The 26,820-nt window shown below is 35.6% G+C and overlaps 1 protein-coding gene across 2 annotated transcripts in view; it reads left to right on the top strand.

The window, feature by feature from the left end:
* Window positions 1–3,831: 3,831 nt before the first annotated feature.
* Window positions 3,832–26,820, top strand: part of LOC143035021 (protein AMN1 homolog) — a 38,673-nt gene continuing 15,684 nt past the window's right edge. Inside the window, exons 1-3 of one of the 2 annotated variants that reach the window (XM_076201425.1) lie at window positions 3,832–3,911; window positions 9,232–9,383; window positions 10,650–10,769. In XM_076201425.1, coding sequence (XP_076057540.1) covers window positions 3,892–3,911; window positions 9,232–9,383; window positions 10,650–10,769 — 292 coding nt within the window. In that variant the 5' untranslated portion in view covers window positions 3,832–3,891. Of the gene's footprint in view, window positions 3,912–4,072; window positions 4,281–9,231; window positions 9,384–10,649; window positions 10,770–26,820 lie in introns of those variants that run through there. The other variant, XM_076201424.1, reaches the window with a different exon arrangement.

Below are 26,820 nucleotides of genomic sequence, written 5' to 3'. Positions count from 1 at the left end.
AATGAACGTTGTTCACTCGAAACTGAGAAATCGTCTAAAGGTTAGGTCGGTAGAGGCATTGTTGCAGATAAGGTATGGGTTGGTTCATTATTATCAGTCGTGTGTAAACTTTCAGCCCACTGATGACATGATAAGAAATTTCGGTGCTAAAGGTTCTAGAGAGAAGGAGGAGGAGAATGTCATTAATCTTGATTTAATGCAGTAAGAAACTGAGACTGTAGGTATCTATAAATCTAATTATTGTCATTATGATGGTTGTATTGCAAAGTTTTGGTTGGCCTACTGTAGCTGCAGGCTGTCTACAGAACAGTCACAATGGAAAGACCTAGTTTTTAAGTTTATATAGTTGTTAAACATTAAGTAACTGCCTTTTTTGATAGGAAAAATGTTTAATTTTCTTCATCAATAATAAATTTATATGAAATAATGCTGTATTAATTTTGTGGGAATTTTTGTGGGATTTTAATTTCAGTTTGTGGAAATCTGTGGGGAAAAAATCTTTAATCTGTGGGAATTCGCCTCTACAAAAGTGGCAACACTGCTCCGTCCTAATATCTGTGTTTCACAAAATAGCATATGGTCAGGAAGGAACGTATTTTAACTTTGCGTCTAAAATATAACAAAAGTCATATTAACTATTACTTGAAAATACCGCTGGAGAATTGTAAATAATAGATGTTACGAACAATATTGAGAACATGCACTTATTGTGATGATGTTGATGTTAAAATAAAGTGCGTAAGTGGCTTGATGTGGCAAGGTCCAAGTGATCGTGAAAGCATCTATGGCTTCACGATCGCTTGTAGGAAACAACACAGCGATTTTGTGATTGCGTTTTAGATAAAACTAGATATCTCATTATTTCTTAATCCAGCCATTGAGAGGCAGACATATTTAGAATAGAACACCCCCCCAATAATAATAATAATAATAATAATAATAATAATAATAATAATAATAATAATAATAATAATAATAATAATAATAATAATAATAATAATAATAATAATAATTAATAATAATAGTAATAAAAAAATAATAATAATAACAATAATAATAATAAAAATACATACATACATATACCAAGGCTTTTTCCCCCTTACAAGGGGGGTAGCCAAAAAGAAAAAGGCATCAAATCATTCCCACTCATTCCATCCCTGAATACACTCCACACCCCTCCACCCTCCCTCTTATCTTAGCACCTCCTGAAATGACGGGTCATCCCTGCACCTTGTCCACTGCCCTGGGTCAGAAGCAGTGTCGCAAGACACAGCACATCCACAGCAAGGCCGCTTCATTAAATCGGCGACCCCCCCTCACCGTCCCCCCATTGCATAAAATGAGAGGACGGGGAGAAATCCCTTCGGGCTGCGTCAAATTTTGCTCACACCCGCCCATTCCACCTCATGCAATCACAACATCATCCATATACAACCATTCTCCATTCACCCCTGTCTTCTGTCCTCTCCCGTCCTTCCTCAACAGACATTCCCCTCTTCCCCAAAGCCCCCTTCACCCCATCCATCCACCTCATCCTAGGACGTCCCCTCATGTTCACTCCCTCCACATCTGCCTTCCACACCTCTTTTACTAGTCTTTCTTCACTCATTCTTTCCATGTGTCCAAACCATCCTAATATTCTCTCATCAACCCTATCTCCCAGCTCCTTTTCCATCCCTGTTCTCCTCCTTATTTCTCACTCTATCTAGCCTAGTAACCCCCATCATACTTCTCAGACACTTCATCTCAAACACATTCAAACTCCTTCTCTCTTCTTTTCTTATGTTTCATGTTTCTGCCCCATACAGTGCTGTTGGCACAATCACTCCTTCATACAGTCTCCTCTTCGCATCCATTCCCAAATGTCTATTCCTCATTACACTCTTTAATCCACCAAGGCATTTACTCGCTTCTCTCAATCTACATTCTACCTCCACTTTCACTCCACCTTTCCCTGCCACATTTGCACCCAATTATCTAAAACTATCCACTTCCTCCAGTCGCTCTCCCTTAATGCTCACTTCCAGTCTACTGCCACTTTCACCCCTTGTACATCTCATCACCTTACTTTTACCCACATTTATCTTTAGCTTTCTTCTATCACATACTCTCCCAAACTCTGCCACCAACCTCCTCAATCCCTCCCCCGATCCTGCCACAAGCGCAGTGTCGTCCGCAAACAACAGCTGGCTCACCTCCCAATTTTCTCCATTTTCTTTAACCATCTCCAATCCCTGACCCACCACCCTTACATTTACCTCTCGCACCACCCCATCCATGTATAATAATAATAATAATAATAATAATAATAATAATAATAATAATAATAATAATAATAATAATAATAATAATAATAATAATAATAATAATAAATAATAGTAATAATGATAATAATAATAATAATAATAATAATAATAATAATAATAATAATAATAATAATAATAATAATAATAATGTAAACACAAAGCTGTCCAGGAAAGACACTCTACATCTCAGATGCAGTCAGCACACAGAAGGCAAAGAATATTTTAGTGTATCGCACCTGCCACTTTTCAGACAGCACTGCAATGTCTTCTCTGATTGACATATAGGTCAACCCATGTACAAGGTAACCTACTAAACTGAATGGTAGACAAATGAGAGTAGTGCTCAGAGAAGTGTTCAGGTTGGGAGGAGATGATTAGTAGAGTTCCACAGGGATTCGTATTGGCTCCAATAATGACATGGATAAAGATGTGGAATGTTACATGAGCTTCCTTGCAGACGATGCTAAATTGTCGAGGAAAGTGAAAACCGAAACGGATTGTGAATCACTAGAGACCTAAACAAGGTTTGGAAATCGAGTCAGAAGTGGGAAGTGGACTTCAACATTAAGAAATGTAGCATAATGGAGTTCGGAAAAAAAAGTGAAAAAAAGAGAGAATATCAGGACAATATACAATTGGAAAGAGGAAGTAAGGAAAGTGGGATCTGAAAAAAGACCTTGGAGCAATTATCTCAAATGACTTGTCCCCTGATTAACAAATAAACAGAATTGTCGGAGAATCCTATAACCTGCTAAGATCGAGAGAATTCGAGGGGCAGTAACCAAACTGGTCTCCAGTGTGGCAGATAAAACATATGAGAAAATACTAAAAACACTGGGTCTACCAACATTGGAAGATCGAAGAGAAAGAGGTGATATAACTACAGTATTCAGATCACTAAAGGGGACAGATTGCACTCACAGAGAAGATATCTTGCTGGCGGGAAAGGTTTAAGAGGTCATGGAAAAAAATTAAGAAATTACTTTGATTATACTCTTGTTCATCAACAGGTCTTCTGCTCTTTCTGATTCATTTGTCGTAGTTCATTATCAATGTGTTTATAATCTATACGTGTAATTATTTGTTAATATAATTTTATTGTTTAGGATCATGTCTGCTTCTGCAGGTTTCTATTATGGCATATACCCTCATAATCCGTGTATCCTTTCCATAATTTCACTTTGTTACTCCATACTCTAATCATTCACCAGGATGATATTGTAATTTTGTTCATTCTCCAAGTTAGCTGATGACCGAGTTTGAATTACTTTATGACAAACGAGTAAAAAGGGCGTTCTTACGTATATCACACAAAAGATCATGTTTGGCTCTTCAAATATTTCAAAATAGTAACTAAAAAATGGCAAATGATTACCTTTCTTAATTTTATTGTTTTATGTATGTAGTTTGTTCATTACGCAGTACATGTTAGAATCATAAAGAATATCCTTAGATATTTCGATAATCCCAAAAATTGGAACTGTTTGATAAAGTCAAACATTTGCTATTTGTAAAGCCCGTGAGGACGCGTATACAATGTTCGTTATCGTGTGCGACTCGTTCGAACACAAATTTGTGTCGCACGATGACATGTATTCGTGAACGGTAAGTGACATGTACTGAGTAAGTATAGTTTTGAACTGTCTGTCCTCAGAAAACAATGGTATATCAAGTCTAGATTGAAATATTTACGTCTTATACAAATTACGTAGGGGTACCATGTCCTGTTAGTATTGAAACTCCGATATTTTTTTTTTCTAAGTGTAAACAAACAGACGACACTTTACTAGCGCCATCGAAAGGCGTAGTTGAAAACTAACCGTTGTATTTGGCAATATCTTTAATCAGTACAGTAGTATGCGTCGATTATCATTCTTTGATGAATAGTCTATGCCACTCCTCCGTCAAATCCTATAATTGATACATCAACTTCATTTAGAGTTTAGCAATGTTTTCATTCACTCTGACTGAATTGTAAGTTGACGTATATAAGGCGCCGATGAAAATATTTAATGTGTATAAAACTGATTACAGCATGATTCGCGATACAGCGGCAATAGGTTTGGCCGTGGTATTACAATATGTGTTCTGTATAATTTGATCGAATAGTGGGCATATTACAATTTTTATGAACGATAACTGGTAAAAAATTGCAGTATTAGTATACTGTAGATTATTATACACCTATGACATAACTCACGTATGTGGTTAATTGATTATATCACTACCAAGCCCAATAAATTGTTTTGCAGTACAGCCATATTACCCGGTGTATGGTAATATGCTGTCAAGTTCATAATATCTATTAACTTTGTTTTTCGTACACCTTTTCATGTTATAACTTCATAAGGCAGTGGTTCCCAAACTTTTTTAGTTTGTTACCCAATTTAACATGCCACATTAATTAAGCATGTTACCCCTTTCACAAAATGTCAACATTGATATATAATAATATATGGCTAAATCAAAACACTAGAAATATTTTTGTATAGGAATTGTATTTGAACTTTGTGCATCTCTAATGACCACTGCCAAAGATGTAGAGAATATCAGTCACTGGTTCAGTAGGATTGATGGAGTTACATGTTTTGAAGCTAGTTGAGGAGTTCTTGGCTTCTTGATTTTCAGAATTATTATTATTATTTTTTTGTCACCCCTCCATTACCCCTGAAAATTTGTTAAATTATCCCCAGTTTGGGAACCACTGACATATAAGGGGAACTGATAGCTGGTGACTTATCCCCTTCTACTGCTAGAAGCCAGTGACAGAAACAGTTATACACTAATACAACTGTTGTATTAGTAACAACATAGTAATTAATAATTGGAATGAGCTGCCAGAATGGGTGGTAAATGCAGACACAGTCTAAAGTTTTGAGGCAAGACTAGACAAATTCTGGGAGGGACAAGAGCAAATATATAATTATAGAGCACAAATTAACACTGCACTCGGCCAGCACCAACATCATACTAGAAATCAGGCTGCCACACTGGAGTCACAGGACACATAAGGCCTCTTCCAGTAAAATGTCAACTGTAATCAACTCTAATTAAGTGTTTATTCTCAGAGAGGTATATGAGAGGATCTAAGGACCATTGCCTGTAATCAACGAATCACTTCATTGCCTTGGATCTCTGACGAGTCACTGGATTCGGTTATAATTCACACAAAGAATATATGTTGTATGAAGAAGACTACAGTTGCGCAGTGTAGAATCAGTTATTCTGTGTCTTCTGTGTGGCAATTGCATCTGGGGCAGTTTGATTCTGTAACCAATCCTATTTTACATTGGTACTTTTTCATTGCTGAGTGGGTTAGGGCATCGAGACTTGTGGCAAAGGTCGAGATGATGATGATTCGAACCCTGCTTGGGGCGAGTTGGACCAAGGGCATGGTTCATTAAATTCCACGCTACAAAGTCCCTGTAAGGGGCAACATCCTAGCCTCCCGATAGGGGTGAGTTTGTGACGTTAAACCAAATCATCACCACTCTTTCACTAATGGGTGATGGCCAGAATGTGGTCATTGTGGTTCTTGTCATAAGAGGGATTTCTCAGTTGGGCCAATATCTGATAGCTGTGAATCTCCAGTCACTGAAATTCGAGGTAACAATTATTCTTGTCATTAATTTGCCTTTGGTGTCGGTGATTAAGGGAAGCAGCCTTGCTGTAGATGTGTTGTGTCTTGCTACATTGCTTCTGACCCAGGGTAGTGGATATGATAGAGAGATGACCTGTCATCCATGAGAAGCTAAGATGAGAGGGTGGTGGAATGTAGTGGAATAGGTGGGAGTACGTATGTACCTTAGACTTGGCTACCACCCTTATAAGGGGGAAAAAGCTCTTGGTATATTGATAGAATAAAATAATTTTTTTTTGCAATGGTTCCCTTCCCTAACTTCGAACGACTGGATTAACCTAACCTTCTTTGACACAGTATGAGAATATCACTGGAAAAATATGACATCACCCAAAGGGCTGTGGGAAGGACTCCAAAGTATCAAATGCTGGGGGAGGAACCTACTGGAAAAGAATAGTATTCATGCATTTCATACCAATCACCACCCTGCATACTGCTTTCGTGCATTACATGTACATTGGCATCACGGCACTTGTACTGTTTATTTTGTGTAATAGGTTGTGCAGTACCATAAACCTTGGTACTCTTTTTGTTGTATGAAAATATGAATGAAACGCCCACATGATAAATCATCACTCCATGAGATCCCAACTGAAGAATTGTCACCCCAGTATGCCGAATATCAACAGTGTAATAAAGATTAGGTTAAGTTAGGTTGAATTAGGGTTATGCTTGTTGTCATCAACTTATACAACTGAAGAATTGTAAACCCAGGATGGCCCACATGAAGAATTGTCATCCTAGGATAGCCCACATGAAGAATTGTCACCCTAGGATAGCCCACATGAAGAATTGTCACCCTGTCGAAGTCTGGGGTGATGATTCTTCATGTATTTTTACCTAGTTGTATTATACAGGAAGAGAGCTATACTCTTAGGGACCCGTCTTTGTATCTTTCAGCATCTAGTTTATTCTTAAATTCTTGTATAGTTTTTGTACACATTGTTGCCTCATCCAATTTGTTCCAGATGTCTACCACTCTGTGTGGGAAACTATTCTTTTTCAGATCTCTTCTATAACTATCCTTTTTGAGTTTCTTTTCATGTCCTCTTGTTTTTCTCTTATCCCACTTTAATAAATCATCTCTGTCAAGGACTTCCATCCCTTTCATAATTCTGTAAATAGCCAGTAGATCTCCCTTTTCTCTTCTTTGTTCCAGGGTCAGTAGTTACAGTTTGGAAAATCTTTGTATGTCAATTTAGAGAGTGTTGGTGCCATCTTTGTCATTGCTCTTTGGATTCTTTCTAATTTCTTTATATTCTTTTTTGTACTGGGTGTCCATAGTGTCGCAGTGTACTCCAATCTTGGTCTTATCAGTGTGACTAATATATTTTTTACCATTTCCTCATCCAAGTAGTCAAAGGCCACTTTCATTGATCTTAGTAAATTGAAGGTTTCTCTGACTATTTTGTTGATATGCTTGTCTGGTTACGTGTCTTTGCTGATAATTACTCCTAGGTCCCTTTCTGAGCTAACTTTTATTTACTTTGTACCAATTTTGTATTGTCCTGATATTCTATTTTTACTTTTTCCAAACTTCATTATACTACATTTCTTGATGTTGAAGTTCACTTCCCACTTTTGACTCCATTCCCAAATTTTATCCAGATCTTTCTGTAGTGATTCACAATCTTTCTCTGTACTTTATTTAGTAGTTTTGCATCATCTGCAAAGAAGATCATATAACATTCCACACCTTCATTCATGTCATTTATATATATGGCAAACATTATCGGAGCCAATACAGAACCTTGTGGGACTCCACTTATCATTTCTTCTCAGGTCGAATTTTTGTCTCTAATTACCACCCTCATTTTTCTCCCATTCAAGAAATTTTCTATTCATTTCAATACCTTTCCTTTTACACCACCTATTATTTCAATTTTTCTTAGTAACTTTTTGTGTGGTACTTTATCAAATGCTTTTTGTAAATGTAGGAGAGCACAATCAGCCCATCTGTCCCTTTCTTGCATCATTTCTATTAGCCTCGAGTAAAAGCAAATCAAGTTAGTGGCACATGATCTTCCATGTCTAAAGCCAGAGTGTTTTGGATTCAGTATATTATTTTCTTCCAGATGTTTATTCCATCTACTTTTGATAACTTTTTCACATATTTTAATTATTGTGCTTGTAAGGGAGACTGGTCTATAGTTAGTTGGATTTTCCTTGTCCCCTCCATTATATATTGGTACAATATTTGCATTTTTCCAATCTTGTGGTACCTTTCCTTCTTCGAGTAATCAATTATCTTATATATTTTGTCGATCAGTTCATCTATACATTCTTTTAATATTCAATTTGCAATTCTATCTGGACTGTGTGGTTTTCTGACGTCAAAGTTTTTTTTTATTTGATCCCTTATTTCCTTCTGTGTCACAATTATTTCTTTCATTGGGGTGATTTTTCTGTCCTTCATCCCAATTTTGTGTATTTTCAATTGTGAATACAGATTTAAAATGCTTGTTCATAATTTCAGCCATTTCTACATCTTGTATATATTCATCATTCCCTTGACGCAGTTTTACTATTTCGTGTTTATCTTTTAGTTTAACATTCACATGCCTGTAGAATAGTTTAGGTTGGTCCTTGCATTTTTCTGTTATGTCTGTTTCATAGTTTCTCTTTTCTTCCTTGCATATCATTACATGTTCATTTCTTAGTTTGATATATATTTTCTACTTACTTTTTTTTTCATCTTTTCCAGGCTTTGTCTCTTCTATCTTTAGCTTCACTATATTTTTTGTTGTACCAGCACTTAATGTACACCCTTTCTTGTTTCTACTTTGGTATGTATTTGGCTATTCCCTCATTATAAATTTCTTTTAATATGTTCCATTTCTCTTCTATCTTTGTTTCTTTATTTAAGAAGTTTTCCCAATTTACATTTTGAAAGAATTTTCAGAGTTTCTCAAAATCTGTTTTGTTGTACATTAGTCTTCCATTTCTATGTTTCTCATTTCTTCTCAAATCAATTTGTTCTTTTAGTTCAAACTTTATTAGTATGTGGTCACTCTTCCCAATTGGTGTCTTGTATTCCATTTTATCCACAATTTCAGGCTCTGACATAAATATTAAATCTAGTCTTGACAGTTCTTCAGTGTTTCTATATCTCGTATTTCCCTTTATCCATTGAGTCATTGTGCATTCACATTGAAATAAGTATTCAGTTTATGTGAATTCACACAGCTGTTGCACATAAAAAAGGAAGGGATGTACACTGGTAAAAATCTGTTTTAGAATGGGAAAGCTAATTTTCATGTTTTGTTTTTTGTATTGATGTTACAGAACTCTTGATGCTGTCAGTCGCATCTCCCCATTGGGATATGACAAGCTCCCTACAACACTGAAAGTTAAGCTCTTGGACAAGTTGGCAAAACGTGGCCTTTGCAATGATGTCAACCTTTCGTTGTTATTGCATGAACGCATTAGTCATCTTGGTAAGTCATGGTAAAGTACCATAAATTATTCATTCTCTTAATAACTTAGTTTTGTGTAGTGCATGAGAAATATGTATAAACCAGTATGGTATTGATATTTAATTCTTTCATTAATCAGGAAAATATATGGAATGGCAGCTGGAAAATCAGTAAATGATTATTTTCTTTGGTCTTATCCCTTGAACAGATTTTGTTATTTCTGATATCTTTTATATTTAAGATAACTTTTTTTATGTAATGATGTTACTAAAACTGAATAATACGAAAATAATCTGTTAGCATATATATATACTTTTTTTTTTTTTTTTCCACTATGTTCTGTTGCCCTAAGTCTCACTTGCAGAAGGGGTTAGTAATATTTCCTTAGGAGAATATTGTGTGGTAACAAGAGTTTTACAAAGGATTTACAAAGGTGGAGCATGCCAGCAAGGGACCTTTTGTTCCATATCTAGGTCGGATGCAAAAAAAATTATAATAATGATGAATAAATAAATAGATAAATAAAAAATATGATAATATAAATAGTAATAAATGAAATAAATGCATAGGTATAGTTAGATAATAAACAAGCAGGTAAATAGTAAATAATAAATTGATATATAACTAATAATAAATGTGAATTAAATGAGTTAAATCTATAAAGATGGGAATTTCAGCAGATAACTAATTTGGCTTCAGAAAAGAAAGGTCCGTCAAATCTATGGCATTTTTGTACAAGAGTGGTTATGTACTGCAAAAGAGATGGTTGGGTGGACTTTATGTATCTGGATCTGAAGAAAGTGTACAAGGTACCTGACAAAAGAATGTGGAAGTGGGGATATATAGGCAGAGCTTTTACATGCCTAAGTTCTGCCCCGGGGCAAAGTTCTCATCACCACTTCCCATGTCCACTGTTCCTTACTGCCTATTATAGCTATTGGCTTGCGAAATAATTTAACAGATTTTGAAAATGTTATTTAATGTCCCTATTATAGAAAGAACAAGGAAATTTTTTTCTTATGTAGTTGACTCACGCAAAATTCGTATATTACAGTAAAACATTCAGGACTCCCCTGACCTTTTTTTATTATAATTATTTTGTCAGCCCCTGAGCATATGCCCCCCCCCCCTGATGTGAGGACCATGTATATAGGACTCAAAGAAATCCTTTTGGAATGCATGAAGGATTTCCTGAAAGGTGAGAATAGTTGTGAAAGATGATGTGCTAGTTTGGAGGGAGGTGGGTCATTTGAAGTGGTCATAATCTAATGATTGTAACCTTTTCAGATTTACGGGAATGTGTTGTAAGTAATAAGGGCTTGGAGTGCCTTGACAGAGTACCCCAGTTGAAGATCTTACATATGCCACAACCTCCACTTATCAGAGACAGTCATTTCTCAGAGCAAAGTATGCACTACTAATATATATGTATGATATACTTGTATATACCTACCGGAGGCCCTTTCCCACTTATAAGTGGATAGCTGAGTCAAAGCACATAAACAGTCAGTCAATCTGTTGATCCAGATCTTTTTCGGAAAATCCACAACAGTCTCCAGACGAGATCATAAGTCACCTAGTAAAGAGATATTGTACCGTTGTCTGGGGATAATCAGTGTGGGGCATTGTAGTATGATGTGTTCTGTGTCTTCTGTGTGATTCACCACAGTCTTGGATCATGTGTTGAACTCATGATTGACAGCTACTTCCCTCCTGGAAGAGAGCTCAGAGCTCATATATGACCTTACACACACACACACCCAACTCCCTGTCCACGAGAGTTGGAGTAACAACTCGCAGTGCAGAGATACTGAAATTATTTCAACCCTGGGCGGGATTTGAATCCGGACCTACATAGTGGTATGTGGGAACTCTACCAACTGCTCCATTGAGTAGTGTGTGTGGTTTGCATCTGGAGCAATTTGAATCTATGGTTAGGCCTATTCTGTGTTGATAGTGTCTTAAATGATGGATAATGACCTGAGTTAGTGTGGTTCTTGTCTGGTGTGTGGGGGTTTTCTCTGTGGGACTTGTATCTGTGGTTGTTGTTGGGGTGTTGACTTCGGTGATCTTTCTTGAAGGGCCAGTTTAATTATCTGGATATGAATGTGTTTTTGTGTGGTTTGGGTGGCATGTTGTTATAGATGTTTGAGTAAAATGCTATTGGTTTAATTTTATTTATTTATATATATATATATATATATATATATATTCTGTTTTATTTTTTTCTAATGGTGGTGCTTATGAGATGTAAGATTGGAGTGCTTGTTGTTAAGGATTCTGGTGTAGAATTGTGTTTGTCATTTTCACATAGTTAGTTAGTTAGTTAAGGTTTATTCAACAATATAAAATACAATTTAGACATACATATATACAAAATATTTACAAAATTAGTAGTTGAAAAGGGAGAGCGTGAAGCAAAGCTTATGGGGAGTTGCTCTCCCTTTAAGGAATTTTTTTTTTTTTTATTTATTTATTTTTGTTACATGTTAGTATGATGCACACATACACATCTACACATATATACGTATATACACACATACATACACATATATACACACACACACACACACACTTTCAACGAACGGACGGCTTGAAGAACGTTCTGAAGAAAAGTGCAGATTGTGGATCCCAACGCAAAGAGAAGTGCCTTTTTGTATTTGCAGGGTGGGGGGAAATTGCTCGTGAGGCAGTAGGTAAGTAGGAAAAGAGGAGAAGGGGAGGGATTGCTGGGGAAATGGAAGGAAATGAGGATGTGGAGGACTTGGCCCAGGCAGACGGGTGTAAGGTCAACATGAAACGACCACCGGATGACGAAATGGCAAATAAAAATGTAAAGATTAGAAGTATAGAGAGGAGAAATACAGTAGAAAGTGACGAGAATATGTTCCAGGGATTTAAAGAGGGTGGGGGGGACACAACCCCCCCCCGACTGATAAGACTAGAGGAGAGAGTTGATAAGGTGATCGAGGACTTGGAACGTAAGTTAGGTAACGTAGACTCCATCTTCCAGAGAATTGAAAGATTGGAACAACTAGAGAAGGCTAACAGAAACTTAACTGAAGAAGTAGAGGACCTAAAAAGACAGTTAGGAAATGTAAAGGAGGAGAATGAGAAATTGAAGAAGAATAGTAATGAAAACAGTGAGAAAATAGCTACAGAAGCTAAAAATTGGAGAATAACTCAAGAAGGGAATAAGGTTTCATTCACTGACATAGTCAAACAGCAATTGAAAGAACATAATGAAGACTCAGTTATTAAAGTGATGAGACAGAAGGAGAATATAGTAAGAGAATTAGCTGACAAAAAGAAATGTATAATTATATTAGGAATGGAAGAGAAACATAACCCAGATAGAACCGCAAGAATCAAGGAGGAAAATGAAAGGGTAAGCAGTTTATTAAAATTAGTCCAGGAAGATGAACCAGAAATTATAAAGGAAATTGAGGAAAAATTCAGACTCGGAAAATATAGTACAGATAAGACCAGACCAATTAAGATTAAATTCAGGTCACAAACAACGGCAGAGAAAATTCTATCCAAGACAGGGAAACTAGCAACAAATGATCAATATAAAAAGGTATGGATAAAAAGAGAAATGAATAAGGAGGAAAGAGAGGCAGAAAAGCAGAAAAGAATTGAAGCTAAGGCAAAAAACGAGGAAAGAACGGAGTCAGAGAAAGAGAGATTCTATTGGAGAGTAGTGAACATGAAAATAAAGGAGTTCGACATACTAAAGAAAAACATAAGGGTGTGGTGATTGGTTTGACGACGGCATCATCACCACTAGACAGTGATACTAGTGATACTAGTTTTCGTCATCGCGTCGCGCGCTGGGTACCTAGTGATACTAGTGATACTAGTTTTCGTCATCGCGTCGCGCGCTGGGTACCTTATCAGCCCATAACACTTTCTGTCTCGTGAGGTCGTCCTTTCTGTAATGGATTCGTGATCTTTGACCCCCGTATGAATTGACCCTTGTTTAAGGGAAGGCGGGAACTTAGAAGAGGCGTATGTTTCCCACGTGTCCCCATTGGCCATTTCTCCCATACAGAGAGATTTTTAGCAAATCAAAATTAGTTGTAGGAGGAGCTTATATCATGAAGAGCTTTCTTCCTAGCCAACATCTAAGTCAAGTTCAGTCTGCTCAGACACTCAAAAGTATTCAGTTAAAGTTGTCAGAGCTCTAAACTATTATATATCAATCTAGCCTAAAGCTAAGTATAAGTGATTCGTTCAACGATCAGAGGTTACAGTTGGAACTGCAACCAGGATTCATACAAGGTCGGTGTCTATTAATTAAGTCCAGCCTCCCACATCCGCACACCCGTACACAGCACAGTCATTATTTTGACTCTGAAGTAATAATATATCAATAATAAAAGTCACATATTTGAGAAACACTAGTCTCATTCACCACCAAATGTGAAGTAAAAACTATATGTATAAAGTTTGTTCGTGTTCCTTGTGATCTAAACTATCTTGGCCAGCTACCACCTACCCATCTATATATTCATATTTAGTCGTAAACAAGGAGCGCGACAAGGGAAACAGAGAACACAATGGAAGTGGCAGAAAACTAAGAGTGTCTTACACAAATATAGATGGATTGATAACAGGATTGAATGAACTGAATGATTATTTGAAAGAAAAAGAACCGGACATAATGGGAATTGTAGAAACAAAATTAAAAGGCCCACTACCACCCAACAGTGTAGGACATGATACATACAATTATTGGATTAGAAACAGAGAGAAAAAACAAGGGGGTGGAGTTATGTTCCTGACAAAGAAGGATATAAACGTGAAAGGTGTCATATATGGAAAGAATACAGTAGAGATGATTATGATAGAAGTGGAAGACCGAGATAAGAAGAGCAGAAAATTTGTGATCAATTATGTGCCTCCGAAAACAGCCTCATGGGAGGAGAGTGAACATAAAAGTATGTTAGAGGACACAAAGATAGCATTAACTAAAATAATGGAAGACGGAGGAAGAATAGTTATGATGGGCGACTTTAATTGCAAAGAAATCTGCTGGGAAGAAATGACAGTAAAGAGTGGTGATGACTCATGGGGAAATGCTCTACTTGAGATGATTACTGACCATTCAATGACACAATGGATACAAGAGAACACTAGGTATAGAAATGAAGAAGAACCATCGAGGCTAGACTTAATAATTACATCTGAACCTAGAATAGTGGACAAGATTGAATATAAAACACCAATAGGTAAAAGTGACCACATATTGATTGAACTGGAACTTAATGAAGAAAAATATATGAAAAGAAATGAACAATATAGAAAAGGAAGAATGATGTATGAAAAAACAAACTTTGATAAAATAAGAGAATTCTTCCAACAAGAAAACTGGGAAGAAATATACAAAGAAGAAACATCAGTGGAAGAGAAATGGAATATTTTGACAAAAATTTACAAAGAAGGAGTGGAAAAGTATGTCCCAAGACAAAAACAAGAAAAAGAATATGTAAAATGCTGGTACAACAAAAGTTGTAGGGAGTTAAAAGACAAAAGAGACAAAGCCTGGACCGGATGGAAAAAAGACAGAAGACCTGAAAAATGGAAAATATATACTGGTTATAGAAATGAATATGTACAAAAGTGCAGAGAGGAAAAAAGAAAATATGAAAAAGATGTTATAGAAAAGTGTAAAGATCAACCAAAACTATTCTACAGATTTGTAAACAATAAACTGAAAAACAAACAAGACTTGGAGAAATTAAGACAAGGAGGAGTTGAATACACTGAGGAAATGGAAATGGCAGAAATTATGAACAAACATTTTAAATCAGTGTTTACAAGGGAAAATATACAACCTGAAGAGATTGAGTGGAAGAAAAAAGTCCCCCCTATGGAAGAAATAGAAGTAACGAAGAATGAAATATTGACACACTTGGGTAATTTTGATGTCAGAAAATCGCATGGGCCAGATGAAATAGCAAACTGGATTCTGAAAGAATGTAGGAATGAACTGGCAGACAAAATACATAGCATAATAAGCAGTTCCTTAAAAGAAGGAAAAGTTCCAGAAGATTGGAAAAAAGCAAATATAGTACCTATATATAAAGGAGGAAATAAAGAAGAACCTACCAACTATAGACCAGTCTCTCTAACAAGTACAATAGCAAAAATATGTGAAAGAATTATCAAAAGTAGATGGGTAAAATACTTGGAAAAAAACAACGTACTAAATCCAAGGCAATTTGGATTCAGACAAGGACGATCATGCGTCACCAATTTAATATGTTTCTATTCAAGACTAATAGATATAATACAAGAAAGAGATGGATGGGCTGATTGTGCATTTCTAGACCTAAAAAAAGCTTTTGACAAAGTACAACATAAGAAGTTGCTTAAGAAATTAGAATATGAAGGAGGAATACAAGGTAAACTGCTAAATTGGATGGAAGACTTTTTGCAAGAAAGAAAAATGAGAGTAGTGATAAGAGATCAGCACTCAAAATGGAATGAAGTAATAAGCGGTGTCCCGCAGGGAACAGTTCTGGCCCCAATAATGTTTGCTATATATATTAATGATATGGATGAAGGAATTGAAAGCTATATGAGCTTCTTTGCAGATGATGCAAAATTACTGAAAAGAGTGAAAACTGAAGAGGATTGTGAATCACTACAGAGAGATCTAAATAAAGTACAAGAATGGAGTAGGAAGTGGGAGATGGAGTTCAATACAAAAAAGTGTAGTATAATGGAATTTGGAAAAAGCAAAAACAGAATAACAGGATCATATAATTTGGGAGAAGAAGGAATAAAAAGAGTAGAAAATGAGAGGGACCTGGGAGTCATTGTTATGAATAATATGTCACCTGAGAAACATATAAATAAGATTTTTGGAGAAACTTATAATTTAATAAGAACAATCAAAGTGGCATTTACATACCTGGATGAAGAAATGGTGAGGAAAATCCTAATCACCCTGATAAGACCAAGATTGGAATATGCAGCAACGATATGGTCACCAAGTACAAAAAAATGTATAAAAAAACTTGAAAGAATACAAAGAGCAATTACTAAACTGGCACCAACACTCTCAAAACTATCATATGAAGAGAGACTACAAAAACTTAAACTACAGACACTAGAGCAAAGAAGAGAGAGAGGAGATTTGATAGCTATTTACAGAATCATGAAAGGCATAGAAATTACTGATAGAGAGAATCTGATAAAATGGGATGACAGAAATACAAGAGGACACGGAAAGAAAATAAAAAAAGACAACTATAGAAGAGATTTGAAAAAGAACAGCTTTCCTCACAGAGCAATAGACAGTTGGAACAAGTTAGATGAGAAAGTGGTGTGTGCAAAAACAATACATGAATTTAAAAATAGTTTAGATAAAATGAGATATGAAGACGGGACCCCACGAGCATAGCTCCCCTTCCCGTAAAATACAACTAGGTAAATACAACTAGGTAAATACACTTCAGCGAATGGACGGCTTGGATGACATTCTGAAGAAAACTGAAGTCTGTGGAGCCCAACGCAAAGAGAAGTGCCTAGTGTTTTTGCAGGGTGGGGGGGAAATTGCTCGTGGAGTAGTGGGAAAGTAGGGAAAGAGGAAAAGGGGAGGGATTACTGAGGGAAATGGAAGGAAATGAGGAGGGAGTAGACTTGGCCCAGCCAGACAAGCGGAAGGTAAACAAACGACTGAGTGAGGATGACATGTCTAATAAAAATGTAAAGATTAGAAGTATAGAGAGGAGCAATACAGAAGAAAGTGACGAGAATATGTTCCAGGGATTTAAAGAGGGTGGGGGGGACCCAGGCGCCCCCCCCCCCCCCCCCCCCCCGACTGATAAGACTAGAGGAGAGAGTTGATAAGGTGATCGAGGACTTGGAGCGTAAGTTAGGTAACGTAGACTCCATTTTCCAAAGAATTGAAAGGTTGGAACAACTAGAGAAGGCTAACAGAAACTTAACTGAAGAAATAGAGGACCTAAAAAGACAGTTAGGAAATGTAAAGGAGGAGAATGAGAAATTGAAGAAGAATAGTAATGAAAACAGAGAGAAAATAGCTACAGAAGCTAAAAATTGGAGAATAACTCAAGAAGGGAATAAGGTTTCATTCACTGACATAGTCAAACAGCAATTGAAAGAACATAATGAAGACTCAGTTATTAAAGTGATGAGACAGAAGGAGAATATAGTAAGAGAATTAGCTGACAAAAAGAAATGTATAATTATATTAGGAATGGAAGAGAAACATAACCCAGATAGAACCGCAAGAATCAAGGAGGAAAATGAAAGAGTAAGCAGTTTATTAAAATTAGTCCAGGAAGATGAACCAGAAATTATAAAGGAAATTGAGGAAAAATTCAGACTCGGAAAATATAGTACAGATAAGACCAGACCAATTAAGATTAAATTCAGGTCACAAACAACAGCAGAGAAAATTCTATCCAAGACAGGGAAACTAGCAACAAATGATCAATATAAAAAGGTATGGATAAAAAGAGAAATGAATAAGGAGGAAAGAGAGGCAGAAAAGCAGAAAAGAATTGAAGCTAAGGCAAAAAACGAGGAAAGAACGGAGTCAGAGAAAGAGAGATTCTATTGGAGAGTAGTGAACATGAAAATAAAGCAGTTCGACATACTAAAGAAAAACATAAGGGAAACAGAGAATACAATGGAAGTGGCAGAAAACTAAGAGTGTCTTACACAAATATAGATGGATTGATAACAGGATTGAATGAACTGAATGATTATTTGAAAGAAAAAGAACCGGACATAATGGGAATTGTAGAAACAAAATTAAAAGGCCCACTACCACCCAACAGTGTAGGACATGATACATACAATTATTGGATTAGAAACAGAGAGAAAAAATAAGGGGGTGGAGTTATGTTCCTGACTAAGAAGGATATAAACGTGAAAGGTGTCATATATGGAAAGAATACAGTAGAGATGATTATGATAGAAGTGGAAGACCGAGATAAGAAGAGCAGAAAATTTGTGATCAATTATGTGCCTCCAAAAACAGCCTCATGGGAGGAGAGTGAACATAAAAGTATGTTAGAGGACACAAAGATAGCATTAACTAAAATAATGGAAGACGGAGGAAGAATAGTTATGATGGGCGACTTTAATTGCAAAGAAATCTGCTGGGAAGAAATGACAGTAAAGAGTGGTGATGACTCATGGGGAAATGCTCTACTTGAGATGATTACTGACCATTCAATGACACAATGGATACAAGAGAACACTAGGTATAGAAATGAAGAAGAACCATCGAGGCTAGACTTAATAATTACATCTGAACCTAGAATAGTGGACAAGATTGAATATAAAACACCAATAGGTAAAAGTGACCACATATTGATTGAACTGGAACTTAATGAAGAAAAATATATGAAAAGAAATGAACAATATAGAAAAGGAAGAATGATGTATGAAAAAACAAACTTTGATAAAATAAGAGAATTCTTCCAACAAGAAAACTGGGAAGAAATATACAAAGAAGAAACAACAGTGGAAGAGAAATGGAATATTTTGACAAAAATTTACAAAAAAGGAGTGGAAAAGTATGTCCCAAGACAAAAACAAGAAAAAGAATATGTAAAATGCTGGTACAACAAAAGTTGTAGGGAGTTAAAGGACAAAAGAGACAAAGCCTGGAACAGATGGAAAAAAGACAGAAGACCTGAAAAATGGAAAATATATACTGGTTATAGAAATGAATATGTACAAAAGTGCAGAGAGGAAAAAAGAAAATATGAAAAAGATGTTATTGAAAAGTGTAAAGATCAACCAAAACTATTCTACAGATTTGTAAACAATAAACTGAAAAACAAACAAGACTTGGAGAAATTAAGACAAGGAGGAGTTGAATACACTGAGGAAATGGAAATGGCAGAAATTATGAACAAACATTTTAAATCAGTGTTTACAAGGGAAAATATACAACCTGAAGAGATTGAGTGGAAGGAAAAAGTCCCCCCTATGGAAGAAATAGAAGTAACAAAGAATGAAATATTGACACACTTGGGTAATTTTGATGTCAGAAAATCGCATGGGCCAGATGAAATAGCAAACTGGATTCTGAAAGAATGCAGGAATGAACTGGCAGACAAAATACATAGCATAATAAGCAGTTCCTTAAAAGAAGGAAAAGTTCCAGAAGATTGGAAAAAAGCAAATATAGTACCTATATATAAAGGAGGAAATAAAGAAGAACCTACCAACTATAGACCAGTCTCTCTAACAAGTACAATAGCAAAAATATGTGAAAGAATTATCAAAAGTAGATGGGTAAAATACTTGGAAAAAAACAACGTACTAAATCCAAGGCAATTTGGATTCAGACAAGGACGATCATGCGTCACCAATTTAATATGTTTCTATTCAAGGCTAATAGATATAATACAAGAAAGAGATGGATGGGCTGATTGTGCATTTCTAGACCTAAAAAAAGCTTTTGACAAAGTACCACATAAGAAGTTGCTTAAGAAATTAGAATATGAAGGAGGAATACAAGGTAAATTGCTAAATTGGATGGAAGACTTTTTGCAAGATAGAAAAATGAGAGTAGTGATAAGAGATCAGCACTCAAAATGGAATGAAGTAATAAGCGGTGTCCCGCAGGGAACAGTTCTGGCCCCAATAATGTTTGCTATATATATTAATGATATGGATGAAGGAATTGAAAGCTATATGAGCTTCTTTGCAGATGATGCAAAATTACTGAAAAGAGTGAAAACTGAAGAAGATTGTGAATCACTACAGAGAGATCTAAATAAAGTACAAGAATGGAGTAGGAAGTGGGAGATGGAGTTCAATACAAAAAAGTGTAGTATAATGGAATTTGGAAAAAGCAAAAACAGAATAACAGGATCATATAATTTGGGAGAAGAAGGAATAAAAAAAAGTAGAAAATGAGAAGGACCTGGGAGTCATTGTTATGAATAATATGTCACCTGAGAAACATATAAATAAGATTTTTGGAGAAACTTATAATTTAATAAGAACAATCAAAGTGGCATTTACATACCTGGATGAAGAAATGGTGAGGAAAATCCTAATCACCCTGATAAGACCAAGATTGGAATATGCAGCAACGATATGGTCACCAAGTACAAAAAAATGTATAAAAAAACTTGAAAGAATACAAAGAGCAATTACAAAACTGGCACCAACACTCTCAAAACTATCATATGAAGAGAGACTACAAAAACTTAAACTACAGACACTAGAGCAAAGAAGAGAGAGAGGAGATTTGATAGCTATTTACAGAATCATGAAAGGCATAGAAATTACTGATAGAGAGAATCTGATAAGATGGGATGACAGAAATACAAGAGGACACGGAAAGAAAATAAAAAAAGACAGCTATAGAAGAGATTTGAAAAAGAACAGCTTTCCTCACAGAGCAATAGACAGTTGGAACAAGTTAGATGAGAAAGTGGTGTGTGCAAAATCAATACATGAATTTAAAAATAGTTTAGATAAAATGAGATATGAAGACGGGACCCCACGAGCATAGCTCCCCTTCCCGTAAAATACAACTAGGTAAATACAACTAGGTAAATACACTTTCAACGAACGGACGGCTTGAAGAACGTTCTGAAGAAAAGTGCAGATTGTGGATCCCAACGCAAAGAGAAGTGCCTTTTTGTATTTGCAGGGTGGGGGGAAATTGCTCGTGGGGTAGTGGGAAAGTAAGGAAAGAGGAGAGGGGGAGGGATTGCTGGGGAAATGGAAGGTAATGAGGAGGTGGAGGAATTGGCCCTGACGGGCCGCCGAAAGGTGGACAAACGACCGCAAGACGAGCTGGATGATGACGACATGTCTAATAGGAATGTGAAGATTAGAGGTATAGATAGGAGCAATATAGTAGAAAGTGATGAGAATATTTTCAAGGGATTTAAAGAGGGTGGGGGGGACACAACCCCCCCCCCGACTGACAAGACTAGAAGAGAAGGTCGATAAGATGAACGAGGACTTGGAGCGTAGGTTCGGTAATGTTGACAGTATGATACGAAGAATTGAAAAATTGGAAGAACTAGAGAGGGCGAACAAAAACTTAACTAAGGAAATTGAAAAATTAAAACAACAGTTAAAAGAAGTAAAAGATGAGAATAAAGTCTTAAAGGAGAATAATATGGAGAACAAGGAGGGTTGGAAAAAAATTCAAGAAAATAGCAAGGTTGCATTCACTGACATAATCAGACAGCAAATGAATGAACAAACTGAAAACTCAGTTATTAAAGTGATGAGACAGAAGGAGAATATAGTAAGAGACTTAGCAGACAAAAAGAAATGTATAATTATATTAGGAGTGGAAGAGAAACATAACCCAGATAGAACCACAAGAATCAAAGAGGAAAATGAAAAAGTAAGCCAATTACTAGAATCAGTTCAGGAAGATGAACCAGAAATTATGAAACAAATCGAAGAGAAATTTAGACTCGGAAAGTATAGCACAGACAAGACCAGACCAATTAAGATTAAATTCAAGTCACAAACAACGGCAGAGAATATCTTATCCAAAACAGGGAAACTAGCAACAAGTGAACAATACAAAAAGATATGGATAAAAAGAGAAATGAATAAAGAGGAAAGAGAGGAAGAAAAGCAGAAAAGACTGGAAGCTAAGGCAAAAAACGAGAACAGAACGGAGTCAGAGAAAGAGAGATTCTATTGGAGAGTAGTGAACATGAAACTAAGGAAGTTCGACATACAAAAGAAAAACATAAGGGAAACAGAGAACACAATGGAAGTGGCAGAAAACTAAGAGTGTCTTACACAAATATAGATGGATTGATAACAGGATTGAATGAGCTGAATGATTATTTGAAAGAAAAAGAACCAGACATAATGGGAATTGTAGAAACAAAATTAAAAGGCCCACTACCACCCAACAGTGTAGGACATGATGCATACAATTATTGGATTAGAAACAGAGAGAAAAAGCAAGGGGGTGGAGTTATGTTCCTGACTAAGAAGGATATAAACGTGAAAGGTGTCATATATGGAAAGAATACAGTAGAGATGATTATGATAGAAGTGGAAGACAGAGATAAGAAGAGCAGAAAATTTGTGATAAATTATGTGCCTCCAAAAACAGCCTCATGGGAGGAGAGTGAACATAAAAGTATGTTAGAGGACACAAAGATAACATTAAATAAAATAATGGAAGATGGAGGAAGAATAGTTATGATGGGCGACTTTAATTGCAAAGAAATCTGCTGGGAAGAAATGACAGTAAAGGGTGGAGATGACTCATGGGGAAACGCTCTACTTGAGATGATTATTGACCACACAATGACACAATGGATACAGGAGAACACTAGGTATAGAAATGAAGAAGAACCATCGAGACTAGACTTATTAATTACATATGAACCTAGAATAGTGGACAAGATTGAATATAAAACACCAATAGGTAAAAGTGACCACATATTGATTGAACTGGAACTTAATGAAGAAAAATATATCAAAAGAAATGAACAATATAGAAAAGGAAGAATGATGTATGAAAAAACAAACTTTGATAAAATAAGAGAATTCTTTCAACAAGAAAACTGGGAAGAAATATACAAAGAAGAAACATCAGTGGAAGAGAAATGGAATATTTTGACAAAAATTTACAAAAAAGGAGTGGAAAAGTATGTCCCAAGACAAAAACAAGAAAAAGAATATGTAAAATGCTGGTACAACAAAAGTTGTAGGGAGTTAAAAGACAAAAGAGACAAAGCCTGGACCAGATGGAAAAAAGACAAAAAACCTGAAAAATGGAAAATATATACCAGTTATAGAAATGAATATGTACAAACATGCAGAGAGGAAAAGAGAAAATATGAAAAAGACGTCATAGAAAAATGTAAAGATCAACCAAAACTATTCTACAGATTTGTAAACAATAAACTGAAAAACAAACAGGACTTGGAGAAATTAAGACAAGGGGGAGTTGAATACACTGAGGAAATGGAAATGGCGGAAATTATGAACAAACATTTTAAATCAGTGTTTACAAGGGAGAACATACAACCTGAAGAGATTGAATGGAAAGAGAAAGTCCCCCCTATAGAAAAAATAGAAGTATCAAAGAATGAAATATTGATACAATTGAGTAATCTTGATGTCAGAAAATCACATGGACCAGATGAAATAGCAAACTGGATTCTGAAAGAATGCAGGAATGAACTGGCAGACAAAATACATAGCATAATAAGCAGTTCCTTGAAAGAAGGAAAAGTTCCAGAAGATTGGAAAAAAGCAAATATAGTACCTATATATAAAGGAGGAAATAAAGAAGAACCTACCAACTATAGACCAGTCTCTCTAACAAGCACAATAGCAAAAATTTGTGAAAGAATTATCAAAAATAGATGGGTAAAATACTTGGAAAAAAACAACGTACTAAATCCAAGGCAATTTGGATTCAGACAAGGACGATCATGCGTCACCAATTTAATATGCTTCTATTCAAGGCTAATAGATATAATACAAGAAAGAGATGGATGGGCTGATTGTGCATTTCTAGACCTAAAAAAAGCTTTTGACAAAGTACCACATAAGAAGTTACTTAAGAAACTAGAATCTGAAGGAGGAATACAAGGTAAATTACTAAATTGGATGGAAGACTTTTTGCAAGAAAGAAAAATGAGAGTAGTGATAAGAAACCAGCACTCAAAATGGAATGAAGTAATAAGCGGTGTCCCGCAGGGAACAGTCCTGGCCCCAATAATGTTTGCTATATATATTAATGATATGGATGAAGGAATTGAAAGCTATATGAGCTTCTTTGCAGATGATGCAAAACTACTGAAAAGAGTGAAAACTGAAGAAGATTGTGAATCACTACAGAGAGATCTAAATAAAGTACAGGAATGGAGTAAGAAGTGGGAGATGGAGTTCAATACAAAAAAGTGCAGTATAATGGAATTTGGAAAAAGCAAAAACAGAATAACAGGATCATATAATTTGGGAGAAGAGGGAATAAAAAAAGTAGAAAATGAAAAGGACCTGGGAGTCATTGTTATGAATAATATGTCACCTGAAAAAACATGTAAATACTGTAAGATTTTTGGAGAAACTTATAATTTAATAAGAACAATCAAAGTGGCATTTACATACCTGGATGAAGAAATGGTGAGGAAAATCCTAATCACCCTGATAAGACCAAGATTAGAATATGCAGCAACAATATGGTCACCAAGTACAAAAAAATGTATAAAAAAACTTGAAAGAATACAAAGAGCAATTACAAAACTGGCACCAACACTCTCAAAACTATCATATGAAGAGAGACTACAAAAACTTGAACTACAGACACTAGAGCAAAGAAGAGAGAGAGGAGATTTGATAGCTATTTACAGAATCATGAAAGGCATAGAAATTACTGATAGAGAGAATCTGATAAAATGGGATGACAGAAATACAAGAGGACACGGAAAGAAAATAAAAAAAGACAGCTATAGAAGAGATTTGAAAAAGAACAGCTTTCCACACAGAGTAATAGACAGTTGGAACAAGTTAGATGAGAAAGTGGTGTGTGCAAAAACAATACATGAATTTAAAAATTGTTTAGATAAAATGAGAAATGAAGACGGGACCCCACGAGCATAGCTCCCCTTCCCGTAATATACAACTAGGTAAATACAATGAGATGCGACACGACGCCCACTAACTCCGACCTCACGTAGGAATCGGGGTCATGTGCGAGCATCGCATCTTGTGGGGGTCAGGTGAGAGGTGAGAGGTCAGGTCAATTGTTGACGGGACGATAATTGCTTACTGCGCGGATCTGGGTCACCGTGACCTGCAGGAAAAAAAAAAAAGAGCGGCAGACTTGGGCAGTACATGACAGTTTTTCCATGAATACAATCATGAAATGGACCTGAAATGTTCAATATACTAATACTTATAGATTAAAGACTTTTTTAAATATCGTTTGAATGTTGATAAACATTTTGTCTTAGGTAATTCCTTTTCCAGTTTATTCCATGTGTTAACACCTATAATAGATAAGCATTGGCCTTTTTTGGTTGTTCTGTATTGAGTTTTAAAGAAGTCGTTTGTATGCCTAGTCTCATAGCGAGTTTCGTAAGTTGAGTAAAATTTCAATATGTTTTGATTCATTTGTTTATTGTAGATTTGGTGCATAACAATGGCAGTTTTGTACTTTATTAAGTCCTTGAATTTCAGTAGATTTAGTTTTTTAAATAAATGATTTGTATGTTTTAAACGACCTACATTGCAGATTATGCGCAGTGCCTTTTTTTGAGAGGTAATTATGCGTTGAAGATTAGTTTGATAAGTATTACCCCAAATTTCTGAACAATAGTTTAGGTATGGTAGTAGTAGACTACAGTAAATGGTACGTAGGGTATTTTCATTGAGGATATTTCTCATTTTATGCATTATTCCTACAGTTTTGGATATTTTATTTATCACGTGATTTATATGATGTTTCCAATTAAGTCGATCGTTTAAATACACGCCTAGGAATTTACTGACGGATGCTTTTTCAATAATTTCGTTGTTTATTTTGATCGGCTTAGTGCTTTCATTATTTTTGTAGAAAAGCAGGTAGTTAGTTTTTGATACGTTTAAGGATAGTTTATTGGCTGAAAACCAGTTGGATAGCTGACATAATCCTTCATCAATTGTCTTGATCAATTTGTCAGAATTTATATCGGAGCATAGAATGGTGGTATCGTCGGCAAACAGTATAAATTTCATAATGTTGGATACATTTGTAATGTCATTAATGTATAGTAAGAATAGTTTGGGTCCTAGAACTGAACCTTGAGGTACTCCGCATGTAACTGGTAGAATATGTGATCTTTCTTCCTCAATGGCTACATATTGTTTCCTGTTTTTTAGATAACTTTTTAACCAGTCATTAACTTTACCTCTTAGCCCATAGTATTTGGCCTTTCGAATTAGGATTTCATGATTTACTATGTCAAATGCCTTTTTTAGATCAATAAATATGCCGGCTGTATTTTTCTTTTGTTCTATATTGTTAGTTATCTCTTCAATTAATTCCATTACTGCTGTTGATGTTGAAAGATTTCGTTGAAATCCATATTGACTATGGTAAATGACGTCATTTTTGTTAGAAATGAGTCAAGGCGAATTGTGAATAACTTCTCAAGAATTTTGGAAAACTGTGGTAATAGTGAAATTGGTCTATAGTTATTATAACTTGATTTGTCAGCTGATTTGAATATCGGTATTACTTTTGCTATTTTCATTGCATCTGGAAATATTCCTTGTTCAAATGATTTATTGCATATTGTCAGAAAATGATTTTTGATGATAGGCATAATTTGTTTTACAAGGTTCATATTGATTCCTGTGCAATCGAGTGATTTCTTGTTCTGCATTGATTTTACTGTGTTCATAAGTTCGTTTTCTGTGACAGGTTTTAAAAACATAGTGTTATTTATTCGGTGTTTCAAAAATGTCT

This window comes from Oratosquilla oratoria, chromosome 18 (genome assembly GCF_046742065.1).
Source record: "Oratosquilla oratoria isolate Oo_2021 chromosome 18, ASM4674206v1, whole genome shotgun sequence".
Lineage (NCBI taxonomy): Eukaryota > Metazoa > Arthropoda > Malacostraca > Stomatopoda > Squillidae > Oratosquilla > Oratosquilla oratoria.
This window is presented reverse-complemented; position numbering and strand designations above follow the sequence as displayed.